At 48.0% G+C, this 19783-nt stretch overlaps 1 protein-coding gene across 1 annotated transcript in view; it reads right to left on the minus strand.

Moving 5' to 3' along the window:
* GRIK3 (glutamate ionotropic receptor kainate type subunit 3) overlaps window positions 1-19783 on the minus strand; it is a 335350-nt gene that overhangs the window by 23138 nt on the left and 292429 nt on the right. The window contains exons 12-13 of the mRNA XM_084816223.1: window positions 17344-17462; window positions 14063-14280 (exon numbers count right to left, since the gene is read on the minus strand). Coding sequence (XP_084672349.1) covers window positions 14063-14280; window positions 17344-17462 — 337 coding nt within the window. The remainder of the gene's footprint in view (window positions 1-14062; window positions 14281-17343; window positions 17463-19783) is intronic.

Genomic DNA, 19783 nt, shown 5'->3' on the forward strand with positions numbered 1-19783 from the left:
ACAGAAGTATTTCAATAAATAAATGCTTATAAACTATGTGACGGCCCTTCCAGTATCATGTTGCCTCTTAATTGTCTCTTCTCCAGGCTAAACGTACTCAGCTCCTTCAACTTTTCCTGATCAGACCTGGACCACGTCTCCATGACAACAGAAGGAGAAGGAAGGAGAGTGGCTTACCCACATTTTTCAAGGAGCTGATTTCGGTCTGGGCAGGGCTCCATGAGAGAGTGCATCGCCCCATAACTTATGAAGTCGCTTCACATAACGTGCATCTGGGTGGTGGGGGTGGAGTAAACGTCATCTGACTGGCAGGGGCTGCTCAACCAATCAGAGACACTTCCCCCCATCCGGGTTCTCCCCCCACCCCTTTCTCCTTTGATAAAAACTTCCTCCTTTGTCAAGAATCATAGAATCATACAATAGTAGGGTTGGAAGGGGCCTACAAGGCCACCGAGTCCAACCACCTGCTCAGTGCAGGAATCCAAGTCAGAGCATCCCCGACAGGTGGCTGTCCAGCCTTGTCTTCAAGGCCGCCAGTGTGGGAGAGCCCACCACCTCCCTAGGTCATTGGTTCCATTGTCGTATTGCTCTAATAGTCAAGAAGTTTTTCCTGATGTTCAGCTGGAATCTGGCTTCCTGTCACTTGAGCCCATTATTCCGTGTCCTGCACTTAGGGATGGACGAAAGGGACTTACCTGGTCCCGCAGCTTTCTTCGCGGTGGGGGGGAGGTGCTTCGGTTCTCCCCCCGAAGTTCAGGCAAGGGGGGGGGAGGCACCCCGCCTTGCCCGGCCGAAATTCAGGCCGGGGGGAGGCGCCCCATCCCTTGCTGCCGAAATTCAGGCCGGGGAGGAGCTTCCCGTCTACCCGGCCGCGAAAAAAAAAGTAAGTAAAAAACAAACAAACACACACCCATGATAGGCTACGTAATGATTTACGTAGCCTATCATGGCTAGATTTCCAAAGTCAGCCGTGATAGGCTATGTAAATCGTCACGTAGCCTATCACGGGTGACTCTGAAAAGAAAAAAAAGCGCGTACGCAAATAGCGGCGCCCATTGGGCACCGCCATTTGCATTCCTTAGTTTGGCACATCTAGTCTACGTAAAGATTTACGTAGACTACGGCGAAAATAAGGGAACACTATTTGCGTAGCCCTTATCTTCGCCATAGTCTACGTAAATCTTTACGTAGACTAGACGTGCCAAACTAAGGAACGCAAATGGCGGCGCCCCATGGGCGCCGCTATTTGCGTACGCGCTTTTTTTTTTCCAAAGTCACCCGTGATAGGCTACGTGACAATTTACATAGCGTATCACGGCTGACTTTGGAAATCTAGCCATGATAGGCTACGTAAATCGTTACGTAGCCTATCACGGGTGTTTTTTTTTTTTAACTTTCCTTTTTTATTTTGCAATGGCGGCGGCGGCAGCTGGTCAGAAAACTGGCCGCCGCCGCCGCCACCGCCGAAACGCCGCTGAACCGCCGCTGGGACCCGCCGCCGAGAGGGACATTCTCATGAGGTAAGTCCCATCCCGGGGCGGGGGGGCTGGTGGAGAATTTCACCACCAATTTCGAGGGGCCGAATGTGTTGGCATTCGGCCTCCTGGAGATTCGTGGAGAAATTCTCCGCCATCCCTACCTGCACTCTGGGATGATCAAGAAGAAATCCTGGCCTTCCTCTCTGTGACAACCTCTCAAGTACTTGAAGAGCGCTATCATATCTCCCCTCAGTCTTCTCTTCTCAAGGCTAAACATGCCCAGGTCTTTCAGTCTCTCTTCATAGGGCTTTGTTTCCAGTCCCCTGATCACCTTCGTTGCCCTCCTCTGAACCCTCTCCAGTTTGTCTTCATTTTTCTTCAAGTGTGGTGCCCACAACTGGACACAGTATTCCAGATGAGGCCTAACCAGTGCTGAGTAGAGGGGAACTAATACTTCCTGGGATTTGGAAGCTATGCTTCTATTAATGCAGCCCAAAAAAGCATTTGCCTTTTTTGCAGCCACATCACATTGTTGGCTCATATTCAGCTTGTGATCGACAACAATTCCAAGATCTTTCTCGCTTGTTGTGTTGTTGAGCCACGTATCGCCCATCTTGTAACTGCGCATTTGGTCTCTTTTTCTTAGGTGCAGAACTTGGCATTTATCCCTATTAAATGTCATTCTGTTGTTTTCTGCTCAGCGCTCCAGTCTATCCAGATCACTTTGAATTTTGTTTGTCTTCCAAAGTATTAGCTATCCCGCCCAATTTGGTGTCATCTGCAAATCTGATCAGCATTCCCTGCACCTCCCCATCCAAGTCATTAATACAAATGTGGAAGAGCACTGGGCCCAGGACTGAGCCCTGCGGTACCCCACTCGTTACCTCTCCCCAGTTTGAGAAGGTCCCATTGATAAGCACTCTTTGAGTCCGATTCTGTAGCAAACTGTGGATCCACTGGATCGTTGTTTCATCTAGCCCACTTTGAGCTAGTTTGCTCATCAGGAGATCATGGGGCATTTTGTCGAAAGCTTTGCTGAAGTCGAGGTATATGATGTCTACAGCATTCCCACAGTGTACAAGGGAGGCTACTTGATCAAAAAATGAGATCAGATTTGTCTGGCAGGACTTGTTTTTGTTTTCAAAGTGTTTCCAGATGGATTGCTTTATCATCTGCTCCAGAATTTTCCCAGGGATTGATGTCAGACTGACCGGTCTGTAGTTCCCAGGTTCCTCCTTTTTGCCCTTTTTGAAGATAGGGACAACATTAGCCCTCCTCCAGTCATCTGGCACTTCCCCCGTCCTCCATGATTTCTCAAAGAGAATAGACAGTGGTTCTGAGAGTTCTTCTGCCAGTTCCTTTATTACTCTAGGGTGCAGTTCATCTGGCCCTGGAGATTTGAACTCATTCAAAGTCATTAGGTGTTCCTTGACCATATGCCTATCGATCTCAAGCTGCAATCCTGCCCCTTCAGCCTGTACTTCGCCTTTGCCAGGGGCGTCATAGACCCTCTTTGGGGAGAAGACTGAGCCCAAAGTAGGAATTGAGCACCTCTGCCTTTTCTTTGTCATCGGTTATCGTTTTGCCATCCTTATTTAATAGCCGAACAACCATTTCTTTCCTCTGCTTTTTACTATGCACGTAGCTGAAGAAAGCCTTTTTGTTGTTTTTAGCATCCCTCGCTAACCTCAGCTCATTTTCAGCTTTAGCCTTCCTGACGCCATCCCTGCAATTCTGTGCTACCTGCCTGTACTCTTCCTTCGTTGCTTGGCCTTCTTTCCACTTCCTATATGTGTCCTTTTTTGTTTCCAGGTCATCCCTAAGCTTTTTGTGAAGCCACATTGGCTTCTTCTGTTGTCTTCCACCTTTTCTTCTTGTTGGAATTGTTTGTAATTGTGCCTTGAGAATTTCCTTTTTTAAAAGCTCCCACCCACCTTGGACTTCTTTTCTCGTTAGCGTCGCTTGCCATGGGACCTTACTGATCATTGTTCTGAGTTTATTAAAATCAGCTTTCCTAAAATCCAGGGTACGCGTTTGACTACACTTGGCTTTTGCTTCCCTTAGAACCAAGAACTCAAGTACAACATGTCCCTTTCGCCCAGAGTTCCTGTAACTGCTACTTTATCCACTACTTTCTTAAAACAACAGTCAATGCAGGAACTCAGTGTTCTCTCGGTTTTAAAACTGCCAAAGCTGAGAGCAATCTGCCTTTCTCTCCCCGGCATTAGTTACTTTCTTAAAACAACAATCATAAGGACACAGTGTGCTCCCTGCTCTGCTGCGATCAATCGAAGCTTCGTAGCTTCACAGCTTTGACATTAAGGCTTCTAAATGCATTATTTTGATTCATGGGAATCTCAGTAACTCTGGGAGTGCATTTTGGGACCAAGTCTCATTGAGCACAATGGGAGTTACTTCTGAGTACACACTAATTGGTTTGTGCTGGGACGGGATGAGAAGTACAGGGGGATGGGGAAACCAGCTCCCATTTTAACCCAATGGTGTGCAGGATCTCTATAACCAAGGTGTGAATTAGTTACTTCCGAGGGCAATAAACCAAACACTGGAGAATCACAGCTTCAGTAAAGCGTTTTACAGCCTTTAGGGAATTAGTGCTTTAAAATCTGCTATTTCCATTGAGGGGGATCTCTGTAAATTCTGATGTGCATTCAGGGAACAAGCCTCATTCAGCACAATGGGAGTTACTTCTGAGGAGACACTAATTGGTGTGTGCAGGGACAGGAAACACAAAGGAAACCCTCCTTGATCAGGGTCACAGTAAAAGGCACGCCCCTGGGCAGGGCCAGCATACCCAAGGTGAGTACAGGAGTTGGGGCACATGACAACTATACCAGGGAGAACCCGACTTAAGGAAAAGAATCAGACTGTAAGCCATCTCAGGAAATCCATTTTTTCCCTGATAAGCTCTGGGGTGGCTGCTGGATGGCCATGACGTCAGGTATCCTTAATGAGCTCTGCCAGCTCGGAGGAAATTGCTGGTGGAGACACCCTCCTGGTCTCCAGCCCCACCATCTTTCTCACCCTCCTCTGGATGTGTTCCAGTTTGCTGATATTCTTTTTTATTCTTCTATCCTGGATTTTGAAGTTTAAACTGCATAGCCTTCTTAAACATACATTAATGAAACAACAAACTGAGGTTAGTGGAAAATGGAAGTGGATCCTTCTTGACTCCTTGCAGCCACACCAGCGAAAGAAGGGGAGGGAGGAGCAGGCTTCCCTCAGTTTGTAGATCATGCTCAAAATGCTCCACCCATTTTGGCTTTGCTCCCACCCACTCTTGCTCTAGCTCCTCCCCCTCAGAAGCACAGCCCCCAGCCAGGTGTCCAGCATGAAGAATGGCCCTCGGCCTCGTGGAAGTCGCTTACCCCTGTCCTATAGCCTTGCAATCCCCTGCTCCACCATTTCCACGGTGCCGCCTTCTTTGCCAAACACAAATTTCCCCAACTTTCATCTTTACTATCTCTTTTCTAGTTAGGCCTATTAGGTACACTGACCTACGTGTTAGGGCGTGGGTGTACGAAGCACGCCATTCTTCCTTCTCTGAATATATGTGCACGTGTCTTTTTAAGAACAAAAAGCTGTAAAAAATAAAATTGACGTATTTAACTTTGAACGAGCCTTTATTTTATTTATTTATTGCATTTATACCCCGCCTTTTTTCCTCTTGCAAGGAACCCAAGGCGGCTTACATTATCCTCCTCCTCTCCTTTTTATCCTCACAACAACAACCCTGTGAGGTGGGTTGGGCTGAGAGTCTGTGACTGGCCCAAAGTCACCCAGTGAGCTTCCATGGCCGAGTGGGGACTAGAACCCGGATCTCCCAGCTCTTAGTCCAACACTCTTGCCACTACACCACACTGGCTCTGTGTATTTTAAGCCACCACTTGAATTGTAGTTATTCCCCATTTTAGTAGGAGCATATTGCATGTGCCTCCTGTGTACATACCACACTTTGGGCCAAAGGCCCCCTAAGACCTGCATTGTTTTTTACACAAGTAGACATCTCAGTGACGTGCCCATGTGAAGGAGGATACGGGGCAACATTTGGAGGCCATCTGCAAAATTAGAGAGCAACACCTCCCACTTCACACTGAGCAGCCATAGTTTGAGGGTTTGAAAACTGGTGCGTGTGCGTCATAAAAATGTCATGTTCTCACTCATTGCCATAAAAGTCAAGTCACGCTCCAACTGAAAGCATCTCCAATTAGGGCTAGGCTTTGATTACATGCAAATTAACTCCCACTTTCCCCATATCATCTAGGAGAGGGTATACTCTTTTAATAACCATATTAGTTGTCAAATGTCCACTGTAATTGCTTGCTATTAAAGCTAACTGTCAATACAGCAGGCAATTAACAACATCAGCTTTTGAAGTTAATCAGGTATCTGTCATGTATTGATTTAAGCACCAAGCAGTGCTTTAAAAAATCCAAACAGAAAATTTATTGAGATGCAGCACCCTTTGTTATATCATGATTGGACGGTATAAACATACTCTAGTTTCTAACAAGTGAATTGCATTTAAATTTGGTGTTTTGTTCAAATTAATACAAGTGTCTTGCAATAGCAGTCAATTGATAGGCAGTCCATCTGCTAATTTTGGCATCCATTTTCCTTTGATGACAAGTATACCCTCTGTGCAGGTTGTCAGGGAACCCTACTGCAGATGTAACAACTTCCCCCTACATTGAGAGATCTTTACACTGAGAAGGTCTGCAGACTCCAAGCCCAGCATCATATTGTGGAGTGAGACCTGGGGCACAGGAAGCTGCCTTATGTGGAGTCAGACACTGGTTCATCGGTTGATACTGACTGGCAGCTGCAGCTGTCCAGGGTTTCAGGCAGGATTCTTTCCTAGCCCTACCTGGAGGTGCTGGGGATCAAACCTGGGACCTTCTGCACGCCAAGCAGGGGCTCTGCCCGTGAGCTGCAGCCCTCCCTGCACAGGCCTAAGGGCATCAACAGGAATATGGCAAAGAAGACCTCCCGCTCCCCCTCCCCCGGCCCTACTGCAGCGTTGCCTTACTAAGCATTGAATTATCTGGGCTGGATAAGGACGGCCTTGCTATCCACGTGACTGAGAAACAACAGAATAGACAGGGCACCTGGGGAAGCGGGAGTTGGCTAGTGGGGCCCCAGGAACAGTCTACTAGGTGTAATTTGTCTTGGCACGGGCAGCAAGAAGCACCCTGAGGTTTCTGTTCTGTTTGAATTGGGTGTTTGTTTCTCTTCCCTTCTTTGGATGTATTTATTTTAAATATTTATAAGCCACCTTTCCGGACAAAGTCTACTAAACGTGGTGAACAACAATATAATCATAAAATTAAAATAGTATAATTTTATATTAGAAATGTTAAAATTCAAAAAACAGAAAAAAATACAATTTAGCCAGTACAAAAACTATTTCCAAAGACACAGCAATAAAACAGCAGCATGTCCAATAGAACAGCTCACTTAGACACCAATTGGAACAGGGAGGTTTTAAACCCTTTATGAATACCAAGACTGAAGGGGTGGGAGGGCGTTCCACAGAGTAGGGTTCACTAGAGAAGGCCCTGTTCCTTGTGCCCACCAATCTAACTTGACAGTGGGCCAATGAGCAGCATCTCCAATGATATCCTGAAGGCATGGGCATAGGCAGGTGGTCCTTAAAATTATTTGGCCAAACTGTTGATGGCTTTAAAGGTCAACACCAGCACTTTGACCTGGGCCCAGAAATGCACAGGTAATCACTGCAACTCATATAGAGTTGGTGTAATATGATTCGTCCACCCAGCCCCAACAAGTTCTCAGCTGAATTTCCTGGGTTGCCTTTCTCTTTCCTTTGATCTCCTCATCACCCCCTCTGCCCTAGAGCCTTCTGTCAAGCTGCTGTCTGTGCTGGAGTAGCCCCCGACCCCATCAGACTCCCTTCTTTCCTCGAGACCCACCTCTTCAGCAAAGCATTTCCTGGGTATTCTCACCTGCACTTGAACTGCTTCCCACTTGTTTGGGAAGAACTTCTTAACAGTAGTACAAAAAAGGTCCCATGTGGGCAGGCACCAAGGCCATGTTCATACACACATACTCATCCCTCCCTGCCTTGCCTGTGTCAATGGGCCATCCTGGAGTAAGCAGCACAAACAGGCCTTTGATATCCACCTCCATTCATCTCAAACACACAAAGCTTTTCAGCAAAGCTGGTTCACATGGACAGCTGCAACACCTTTAAGGGCCGAGGAACTAAGAAAAGTGTGTGCAGGTGTGACTGCCCCTTCCCTAGAGAACGGCCTCCTCTGCCCCTCCTCCCTCTCCCCTGCAGCACCTTCACACTCAGGAGTTTCCCCACCCCTGCTTGTGAAGATAATAAGCTGGTTTGCAGCTCCGTAGTTGAGGTTTCAGGCTTCACTGGGGAACAGCTGGCTGTTCCATGGTGGACTGAATTCTCCCTCCTAGCCAAACACCTCCCCAGACCTTAGCCCCTTTCATCCTGTTGGACAGAATGATCTTAATGTGTGTGAATAGTTGAAAGAATGTCCACATCTTAGGAAGAGGGAAGATGTGTGCACAGGATATCAGCACTCCATCTAGCCTCCCCTCCACATGGTCTTTTCTGTGTGGGCTAGTGCAAGCTTTCCCCTGCTAGCTGTGTCCCACAGGTATCTTCCCATGGCCAAAATGGTGAGTCCCTCCCTCTTCAGGTGAGTCTGCTTCTATCTATTAAAAAGGCAGATCCAGGAGATTCAAAAAGGGGCTTTTCTTTGAGCTTCTTTGTGTTCTAAAAAAGGACTTTCCCCTTGCCTTGGGGAGCCCAGGTGGAAGCAATGCCATGTGAAGCCATGGCCTGTGTCTTCAAGCAATTGTTCTGAGAAAGGCATGCATGGGTCACTCTGTTTCTAGAATGGGTTAAACCAAAAGACTGTACACCTGCAGCTTAGGGTCAAGGACTTGCACGGACAGACAAAACAACAGAGGTTAGGTGTGTAAGAAGCTTGCAGTGTTCCGTCTGACATTTTTTCTTTGCTTTTTAAATGCCATGTAAACGTTGATTTCCTTAAATCAATATATATTTTCTTTAAGATTATTATGCTTCTGTACTCGTTCACACTTGTCCTCCCACATGCTACTAAAAGTTTGGGACACCCCACAATTATTGGGATTCCTCTTAGGTCTGTTGGGGCCCTTTTAATGGGCAGTCCCAGGGGCTCATTCAAATGGCCGAGGCGGTGGCAGCTTTTAAAGTACATTTTATGAAGTTTTGGGGGTCCCCGTGCCTCACCTTGAACCTGATCCTTCACACTGCTTGACACTTCATTGGCTGCTGCTTGCAGGCTCAGGGGAACTCTGAGCGGAATGACATCCCATCGCACATGTTACATAACTAGATGCTGTGGGGAAGAGGAGGACAAGATGCAGGGCTGTTTCTTGTGGCAGTAGCCATGCAGATCCCATAACATCTAGTTTAGCCTTTAGGTAGCCGTCCAGGATAAGTACATATAAAATGCATACAATATAAACTGGATATGGGAACTTCTTTTAAAAAGGAACCAAGAAATGGAGCTGTATAACCTGTATTTAATGTCTGGTGCCTGGATTGCTGCCAATGCCAGGTGTTCCAGAGGGACATGCGCTGCAAGGCTTCCTTGCTGTTGCTGCAAAGGAAGTTTTCAGGGAAAGGCAGGGGTGGCAGGCAGGCAGGGCTGCTCATGGGGGAAGGCATTGGGGCCCCACCATACTTCCAATATTGTCACTGGGAGCACAACAGGGGCTGAAATGGGGAATGAGCATGGGAATAATATGAGTTATTTTTGTTGGAAAAGCAATTTGTATTAGCTGAGCCCATTCCGAATCAAGATGTGGCTTTCACCCATAATTAATTGTGAAGGTCCTGCTTGTGAACTCCTGAGGGCTGGGAACATTTGTCTTTTTGTCCAGTATGTGTGTAGCACCTGACAAAAACAAATGCACTCCTAGCTTGCAAATGACCGACAATAATGCTACAAACATTTTAGCTCAGAACCACGTTGACTGGAGAAGCTCTGCATGCAATAGAGTTTATTCTTTGCAGTCACAGTTCAGGAGCCTCCTTTAAGAATGGGAGTTTCAGGACCAGTCTCCCGAGCAAACTATTGGGACAGTTTAGAGGTGCTGGCATGAAGGACCACCCCAAGATCTTTCTCATTTTTTTTTAAAACCAAAAGTAACTCTCTGGCTTGCATTGTTCAGCTCCAGTGCATACAAAGAAATCAATTTTCAGCAACTAAGTGAAGATACTAACTCTTAAGAATTTAGCATTTCTGTACATATACCAAGGCACTTGAACAAAGTTTTGTCTACACGTTATTAATACACCAACAGGGACAACCAAAACACAGCTCCCAATTTATGAGAAGACAGTTTTGCAGCATGTAGAATTCTTTTACATTTTCCCAAATTGCAGATTCAATAGCCACTTTAGTTCACACATTATTTTGCTTAGGAACAGGAAGACTACAATTCCATGCTACAAAAAACCCCAAATTCTGCGATGAACCCAAATTTCTGCACAACTAATTATGAAAAAATAGATTTGGCTTGCATGTTTATGCACTTCCAAATTAACTAAGTTAACAGCTCTGTCCAGGAACACCAGATTCCATCATACAACCCTCAGCACAGAATTGCACAAGAGAAACCTGGTGATGCAATGCAGTGAGCGCTAGAGTTTGATCTGGGTTCAGATCCCTGCTTAGCCAGGAAGCCTCCCTGCCCACAGAGCAAAAAGGGGTATATCCCATTTTGGAAAAAGGATGGGATAAAAATGTAATAAACAGTTTTGCTTTTATCTGGCATGTCTTTACATAATTTCTATCTTTCCAGGGAGAGTTTTTGTTCCTTTGCCTGGCTCTTCTTGAAATCCCACATCTCTTCCAATGGAGAAACTGAACCCTTGCTTGCCTTTACCACCACTTTTTAATGCATTTTGCATGCATCCTCGCTCCCTTAAAATCCATTTTTCAGATTTAATTGGCAAAGAAGGACATCATTTTTGAAACCAGGGAAAATCCCTTGGCAAGGCACATCCTCCCCTTCCCCCCACCCCCAGCTCGGGTGTCCCCTCTTAGCACAAACACTGACAACCAAAAGGTGCCCCTTTCAAAGCCCCTCTCAAATCTCTTAATTAATTTCAGTTTTTAAAGCAGCATTGTGTAAAAAGAAGTGTGGTATCTTCTCTTGTGTGTCCACCGGCTCCTTCAATTAATTTCTTTTCCAATTGTGGAAATTAATGCAAGCCGTTTCAGGTGAGGGCTGGTGGGAGGAGCAGAACAGGGTGGGTGGCAAGGTTCACCGGTGTGAAAGAAGACCACTGAGGCCTGAACTGGAGCATGTGGCTTGCCCCCTTCCGACCTTCCCTGCATGTGCCTGTCCTGGGGGTGTGTTTTCTGGTTTTTCTCCCCATTACTTTTTCTGCAAAGCGTTTTTGCAGATGCAGCACTGAGGAGCACTTGATGAAATATCAACATGGGTTGGATTCCAACTCTCATCCCAGTAGGTTATTGAGACCATAAGGGCTGCCCTGCTGGATCAGAGCAATGAGAGTCTGGCCTGCCCAGGATCCTGTTTCCAGCATTGGCCGGCCAGATGCTTCTGAGAAGCCCATAAGCAAACATTGCAGGTCAAATACTTGTGGTGTATTGGGACAAAAAAATAAAATGGGCTACTTTTTTAAGCTTTGTTTACTAAATTCAATTAAAATAAACATACTAAATTATATCTCTCTAGGGCAGCGGTGGACAACTTATGGTCCTCCAGATGTTTTGGCCCATGGCTCCCATCAGCTCTAGCCAACGTTTCCCATGGTGAAGGATGCTGGGAGTTGTAGGCCAAACATTTGGAGGGCCACAAGTTGCCCACGCCTCCTCTAGGGCATCAGAAGATTTTCTGGGGCAAACTGAAAATGTTCTTATGCAAATGACCCTAATTCACATTGGAACATTTTCCAGTACATACTGAAAAATTTCCTATGCAAACAGCACTGTGTAAATTAAAATTCTTTGCACTCCAGAAAACTCTCCAATTCAAATTTTTCTGGAAAAGCCTGCTCAGGTCAGCAACAGCAGCAACACCTCCATGTGGGACGTCAGCTCATTATCAGAAAACCATGCCTTGCTTGTGGTGAAACCTGGCTGCCCACCATTGGAAACAGCATGCTAGACAGGCTGAACCCAGAGCGCTCTCAAGCAGCACTCCTATGTTCTTCCGGCTGGTGAGTCTCTCAACAGGGGCTGCCTATAACAGCTAAAGGAGCCTCCTTGCGCAGGGCTACTCTGTGTGTGAATGCCAGAGGCTGGGAACAAACAGACAATAGGGCAGAGGGGTGACTTCCAGCCTGTGGGCCTAATGTGGCCCACAGGATTGCCCAAACTGACCGGTGGAGGGTTGGGGTGCCTCTGCAGGCCCGTTCCTGTCCTCCCCAAGCCCCTCCCCTCGGGAGAGGAACACCATGCTCCCTCCCATTTCTGATTGATAATGGGGGGATTCCTCTCCCCATGGGAGGGGCAGAGCTTTGGGGATGGGGAGCGGCCCATGGGGGATTCTTTTGCACTTGGCTGGGGCTTGCAGCAGCCCCAACCAAGTCCCTCCCCATGTCTGCTGCTTGTGCTCAGACAGGGATGCAAGCAGCACGGGAGGGAGGTGTTGGACTTGGCCAGGGCTTCCAGGAGCTGGTCCTGCAATCCCCGGCCCGGCCACATGGGGCTCTGTGCCTCTCTCTGCCCAGAGTGGGAGAAAGACCAAAAAGAAGAAGGTGGGGCAGACTGGATGCTGCCACAGGACGGGGAGGCTGGGGGGCAGGGGGTGGGGGCTGGCCCTTGACGTCACTCAGGCTGTGGCTTGGCCTGGGGGGCAATCTGGCCCCCAGACCAAATTAGGTTGCCTGTCCCCGAAACAGGAATGATCACCTTCATGTCCAGCTTGTCATACTAGCCTGATGTACCTGGCTGGTCACTGTTAGAAACAGGATGCCGGACAAATGGACCTTGACTGCGTCCAGCAGGGCTCTGCATATGTCTTTCAATAGCTTGGATCCTGTCCACCAGTTCTCCTTTCCCTCGAGAGGTAAACTTATAGGGCTGGTGGCTGATTGCGGATCGATTCTGCTATGTAGAAAGCAGGGTGGGGGGCCACACTCAAGGAGCAAAATCAGCGGGGATTTGCGTTCCTTATTTCCACCTGCCACTTCTCCCCTCGGCACTTTTATTCCCTCCGGGCTCACTTCCTTTGTGGGAGCCCAGCTGAAGAAAAGAACTCCCAGGTGGGTGTGTGGGGGCAAGCTCCATGCCCAGGGGGCGTTCGCCACTCCTCTGCTTCCCGGCGTGCCTGTTTTGTTCTTTGAACCCTCCCGCCCTGCCTCATCTCCTGCTTCCCAGGGCCTGCATCAGAGCAGACGAAGCGACTGCCTTCCACAGGCAGGCAGGGAAGTGGTCCTCCTGGGCCAGAGGGCTCTCCAGGGTTTCAGGCAGAGAAAGGTCTTTGGCCTCACTTGACCCTTTCACCTGGAGATGCTGGGGCTGAACCTCGAGCCTTCTGCATGTCTCACAGGGGCTCGACCACTCCATGCCCAAACATCGTTTCACTGGGCCCGGTGAAACCTTGTAACAGGGCCCGCTTCTTCCCCACTCTTTCTGACAAAACACTCTGTCTGGTTAGAAAAACTGGAGGATTGCCTGGTATGTTTTTGGTCCCTTTGTTTAGGCGCCTTCCATTTCTGCCTGCCTAATTTGTATTTATAGCCAGATGTGGTGGCATGAGCCCCACGAGAGAGGCCATCATCGGGGTTATAGACTAGGAGGCCAAAGACGGCCCTGGGCTGTGCCAGGGGTCTTCTTCAACACTCCCTTGTGCTTCTCCAGCCAGTAATTCCCTTGCTGCAAAGTTCTTGCCACACTTGCCCTTTGCTCCAGGAGTAAGCTGACAAGCATTTCATGCCTTAAGAAGGATGGCTCCCTGCTGTCTTGACTACTTGGGGGTCAAAAGAGATCCCCCCCCCCGAACAAATATACCATAACCAGTGAACTGCAAGCCAAAGAAGCTCATGCACTGAAATCGGTGTGTGAAATCTAGCCTTTGGATCACAGTCCTCCCACCTCCAAAGCGCCCTTGCTCATCTACCCCTCCTGCCACTGGCACGCCCCTCCCCAACACACGCACGTGCCCTTTCTCCAGTCTCTCCTCCGCACGCTTTCCCGCCTTTGCTTGCTCCCTGCCCTGCCCCTCATTCCTAAGGGTCTGCTTCTCAGGCAGAGTGCTGTTCAAATCCGCAAGGCTGAAAAGGGCTGACTGGGAAGGTAGCCAGTCCACACGGGCCACATCGCTAGCAGACACACGACTGCGCCACCACACGCACAGCTCCAACCCAAACCACCTCCCATCCATTTCCGCACACAGCCCTGACATTTTCAGGAGAGGGAGCTGCGGCCCCCTTCATATGGCTGCACTTGGGCTCAGACTCCTCACTGGCCTTGCCATGACTGATGCTCCAATACCCCGGACTGTGTATTTCCATGTCTGACTGGAGGCCAGGATCGAATGCATTCAAACCTCACCTTGAAGAAGGTCATGGTGGCCCCATCCTTCACTGCTCCGTATTCAATCTTGGTTTGCTTGGCCAGGTCATCAGCCGAGTCGATGGGGGACTCCATCCTCTCCACAGTCAAGAAGGCAGCCAGGTTTGCCGTGTAGGAAGAGATGATGATGAGAGTGAAAAACCACCAGATACCCCCAATGATGCGAGTGGACAGTGCTTTGGGCATCAGCTCAGAACCTGGGAAGAATTGGGGGTGGGGGGGAGGAGGAGGTCAAAACAAGTTGGAGTGGGGGTGGGGAACGCATAGAATTTAAACCCCAAATATTATTCATTGCTGGACTGTTACACAAATTCGACCATGTATATTAAACGTAAATTAGCCAGACAGTGGTGCACAAGAAAACATTCATGTTTTTTCTTCTCCCCTTAACCTATAATGTTTGCAGAAATTCCCACCCTGCTACTGCTGACCTTGGGCACAGCCAGCAATTTATGGGGAACTTTCAAACCAAAGTAATTAACTAAGCAGCTTTTATGTGATTTAAATAGCAAGTCATTTGTGAACTTTTATGAGTGTTTTGTTCTACCATTTAAAATAAAAAGGCACTTCTCTTATATGGATTGTTTTTCAAAAGGGCTCACTCTAGGGAAATTCTTCAAATATACAAGCACTTTTTTAAAGTATCCAATAGTGTGGAAGAGAAATGATCAAGGCTCTAAATAGCAGCTGGAGGTAGGAAAATACCATTACAAAAAGGTGTTACAGGCCTGTAATGACTTTGAGCATACACGGATGAAGGACATTACGGGCTGCTATTTTTGTACTTGCCCCTCCTGGTGCCTATTAAAACCAGAAAATGGGGGAATGGAGTGGGGAGCTGACCTCAGTGGGCATTTTTGGTCTGAAATTGGGGAATCAAACAGCAAGCTGACGTGGTGCCATATTAAAGCAACATCAAGGCCTATCCCCATGCTGGCTAGTCAATCAGCCAGTCCTCAGAACCCAAGTACTGAGCATCATAGGATATGCAGTCAGCAGAGAGCTGGGCTATCACGTCTCCATCTAGACATGATGCTCGAGGGATGGCTTTAGGAAATCTGCACCTGCCACTGGCTGGTTTTTTGAGCCCAAAGAAGCATCCCATCCATGAGAGGTGCACAGCTTCTTCAACCCCATGGGCTGCATGTGACCCTGCTGCAGGACGGGAGCTGCATGCGCATGCACTTACATGTGCGCAACACCGCCCCACTACCACTGACCCTGAAACAGCTTACTCTTTCCCCTGGGGAATGCCCATGCACAGTGAACCCAAGTCCTGGCTCCCTGAGCTGCCAGGTGGAAGAGTGCTCCTCTGCCCAGGGCCTTGGAGAGGGTGGCTTCATCCACCTGTGCCCTCTGCAGTGGGGAGCCCAACTGAAGCCCCACCCAGAGGAGCCTCAGCCAGTGCTTCAGCTGGGACCAATGACGTCGCGCCTACGAGCATCCTCCAGCCCACAGAGGTAATCCGCCTCATTGTCAGTTTCTCAGCCCATTGCCTTTCATAGAATAATTAGTGATGTATGAAAGTCACTTACCTGGTCCCGCAGCTTGCTTCGCGGTGGGGGGGAGGCGCTTCGGTTCTCCCCCCGAAGTTCAGGCCGGGGGGGGAGGCGCCCCGCTTCGCCCGGCCGAAATTCAGGCCGGGGGGGGAGGCGCCCCGCCTCGCCTGGCCAAAATTCAGGCCGGGGAGAAGCCCCCCGTCTCCCCGGCCGCGAAATATAAAAGTGAATTTAAAAAAAAAACCACACACCCGTGATAGGCTACGTAACGATTTACGTAGCCTATCACGGCTAGATTTCCAAAGTCAGCCGTGATAGGCTACGTTAATCGTTACGTAGCCTATCACGGGTGACTTTGAAAAAAAAAAAAAGCGTGTATGCAAATGGCGGCGCCCATGGGTGCCGCCATTTCCATTCCTTATTTGGGCCCGGGTAGTCTACGTAAAGATTTACGTAGACTATGGCAAAAATAAGGGTTGCTTCTATTAGGAGGCAAGGGGAGTGCCATGGCTGCCACGCCGCTCTGCAAAGGCGAAAAATCCGCCACTTGGCCCAACTCGGTGGTGGCTGAGTCGGGCCAGCTGGCGGATGTTGGACTGGACTCTGGGGCATCAAGCTGGCGAAAGCTCACTGAGCCCCACCCCCCAAACACATCCCTCCTACATCCTTAATACTGAGTCTACACTTACAGCTCCACAAGTAAAAGCAGATATATGTGGACTTAAACTTGTAAATGTTTTAATATTGTGTTTGCATTGTTTATATTGTTGCATTTTATGGCTTTAAGTTTCATGAACCACCCAGGGAGTTTCAACTATTGGGCAGTATAGAAATGTAATAAATAAATAAATGTTAGCAAGCAAGCTCAGGGTGGGACCTGGAATACCCCTGAGGGGGGTGGGGGCTCCCTCCCTGAGGCAATGGTCATGGACCTGGCATTGAAAAACAAGCTCCAAGTCCAAGGCTTGTATGCAACCCCAGGAACTCTCTGTTCCCCTTCATGATTCGGAGCAAAACCTACTGGAGATAAGGCTGGGTTTACAGTCCTATTATCAATGGTGCCTCTGGAGGGACAGAAAAGAGGAGAAACTTCACACCCTTTCTTTGAGCTAAAATTCCTGGGCAAGTCCACAAGGCTGATTTGCTTCCAGGAATTCAGGCCTCTGAACCACGCCTGGATTCTGCTGGCTTAGCTAAATGCCACCCCACCCCCCTTTCTGGCTCTTTGCCTGCCAGGAGTGGCTCTTGAGCAACGCAGCAAGTGGAAGGAAATCCTGAGGACAGCAGAGCCATGCTGGAGAGGCATCGCTCAATTAATGGGAAGAGCCATAAGAGGCAGGGAGCTTCGGTGCCTGGTACCCACAGGGCTGCGTAAAGCTGTCAGGGGAGAAAGAGGGAGAGAGGGAGATCTCAGCCGCACCTAAAAGCCTCTGCACTGTGGGAGAGACAAAGCTGGTCTTGACAAGCACTCCTGTAATTGTTAAGAGACAGACTCCACCATTTCAAAACCAACGTCTTTGTTTGTCATTGTGGGATGACAGAGACACCCTGGCACTGCTCAGCTGTGTCGTGACAATGAGGGAGAAGAGGCTCAACGTTATTGTTCTTGCTCCAGAGACTCATTTTTTTGACAAGTGCAACTACATTTATCTTGCACCTGTCAAGAAGGAAAACACACAACACGTGCATGCAGGTACGCACCAAACACAAGAGGCATTCAGAAGAGGCATTTGTTCAGGGGGTGATGGGAGGGGGACATACCTTGCTGCATAAGTGCTCCCATTCCAAACCAGAAGCTGTTGAGGAGGGTGAAGTTATTCTCAACTATGTCCGACCCTGGGTTGCAGGGGTGGGCATCGTACCATTCGTAAGGGCTGAACCTGTATGTGGAAAAGGAGGGAGGAGTCAGTCATAATGGACGCAAAACCTCATGAGACGGCGAGGAGAGGGAGGGAGAGGTGTAGCAGGCGTGCACCAGCCCCGAGGGACGGCTTCAGCCCTGCTGTGGCTGCTTGGAGGCTACCGGATCCAACGGACTCTGAATCAGAATCTCACCTGGGGAAGTGCAAAGCTGTGCGCCTCCCCATCGACTCTCATTGGGAAAGCGACAAATGGCATAACATTTTTGCTTTTTTGACAGAACCGGAAAATATTTCCAGACATTCTGAGGGGATAACACCAGCCACATTTCAGACAAAGAAGGGTTGGCATGTATGTGTGTGTGCAAGAAGCCTTTAAAGTCTGATTTTTTTAAAAAAAAAATTCTTGGTAGAATTGGATGAAACTTGCAAGCATAGTTGTCCATATTCTGAATCCTACCAGATTTCAGACAGGTGCATAGTGTGTGTGTGTGTGTGTGTGAAACAGTAGCTGTTACATTTTGGAAGGTTTTTTTTTTTAAAAAGGATTCATTTACTGCCCTCTGTTTTGAGGGGTAATTTGTATGGAAACAACATACATCATAGAGGCACCCCTAGGAAAGAAACCTGCACATTTTATTTATTATTAACGTATACTGCCTTAATTGCTAAAATGCCAAAAAGGCTGTGCACAGCAATTAAAAATATTAAACTTTAAAGCAATAAAAATAACATTAAAAACAGTAAAACATTAGAATATTAAAATAACTCCATAATTTACATTATTTCACATAATTAAGTAAATAATTAAATGTAATTAAAAGTTCAGAAGGTTGAGGGTTCTTTGCACTAGGTGCCTTTAAAGGTGATTTGGGGGAGGGGCTAAAAGGGAATTCACTGCCCCCAGTGGTTTTGTGGGCAGCTTGTACTATATAGAGGAGTCCCTTAGTAAGTAATGTCTGAAATTTTGGAAGGATAGGCGCAGTGCCTAGGAAGGTATGATGAATGAAATACAGTTTGAGCCCCTTCATTCAAGTGAGTTAATAAATGTTCTTGTGCACATTATATGCTGGGCGCTGTAGTCGCCTGCAGTCCAGTTACAACTAAAGTGGGGATGGCACATGTGTGAACATGCACCCCCTCTACCCCCAAGCCTCCCTGCATCCATAAGTTTTCATGATCTTCACTCATTCACTTGTCACAGATATTTCCTTGCTGAGGCTGGGTTCCTCATCATGGAAAGGTTCCCAGTAAGGCATGAGGGGTCTGTAAGCATGTTCAGCCAACCTCACTTACTAGCCCGTACTCAGATCCTCATGGTCAACGTGGGAAGTGCTGTCACAGGGAACAGGGACATTTGGGGGTGGGGCATGCATCTCACACATGTCCCATCCCCACTCTAGTGGTAACTGAGTTGCAGGTGAACACCAGCATAGGACTCTAGTGTGTGCATGTAGCGGTCACATACACTCACACATACACATGCACCACAAGGAACACACAGTCAGACAGAAAATAAAGTATTAGAGAAACACACAGACCAAAACAGAGAACACTGCACTTAAATCAAAATCAAACCTATGCAACCAGGGCCAAAATTGGGCGGGGGGGGGGTAGGTGTGTGGTAATGGAAGAGACACTGCCTATATATATATATAGCTACTAAGAAACAACGAACACTCAAGACAGACTCAAAAACAACAGCAAGAACTAAGAACTGGATTTTAGGAAAGGATATGGATTTTAGGATAGGACGAGATTAGAAAGCAAGGTTTTTAGGAAAGGACTGGTTGGAATAAGCAAAGAAATAGATAAGTTGGATACTGGTTAGGAACAAAAACTCCCTAGACATCACCACAATTATTTAAACGTTTTTACTCAGAAGTGAATTCAAGAGGCCAGTTGATATATTACTTCTCTCCCCAAAGTACCATGTTTAGACAGCCTTGGCGAAATTCCCTGTGCCAGGCCTGTCAGTCAAAAAACTACACGCCCCAACTCTCCCCCCCCACCCCCGGCCCCACCCCTGGCCTCTGTCCGAGTCAGGCCAATTTGGTTTGGGTTTCAGCATTTGGATGAATCCAATACATGCCCCTAATGCAAAGATTTCAGAACTGTGTCTGCACACGTGGACTGGGAGAAGTGTGACACTCATGGGGCCTCTGTGTGTCCTGCATTTGCTTGCACTGCAAAGGGGCAGCTGGGAGGAAACGGGGACCTGTGTCAGGGGAGGCGCCTGTTTCAACAGAGCCTATTTCTGCACTTCCCATTCTTTCCAATTCAGCTGAAGTCTGCCGGGCAGGAATTATCTTTATGCTGACGCCATCACTATGCGTGGCCCA

The sequence above is a fragment of the Heloderma suspectum genome, chromosome 10 (genome assembly GCF_057233095.1).
Source record: "Heloderma suspectum isolate Gila_16-S chromosome 10, 16-S_ref, whole genome shotgun sequence".
Classification (NCBI taxonomy): Eukaryota; Metazoa; Chordata; class Lepidosauria; order Squamata; family Helodermatidae; genus Heloderma; species Heloderma suspectum.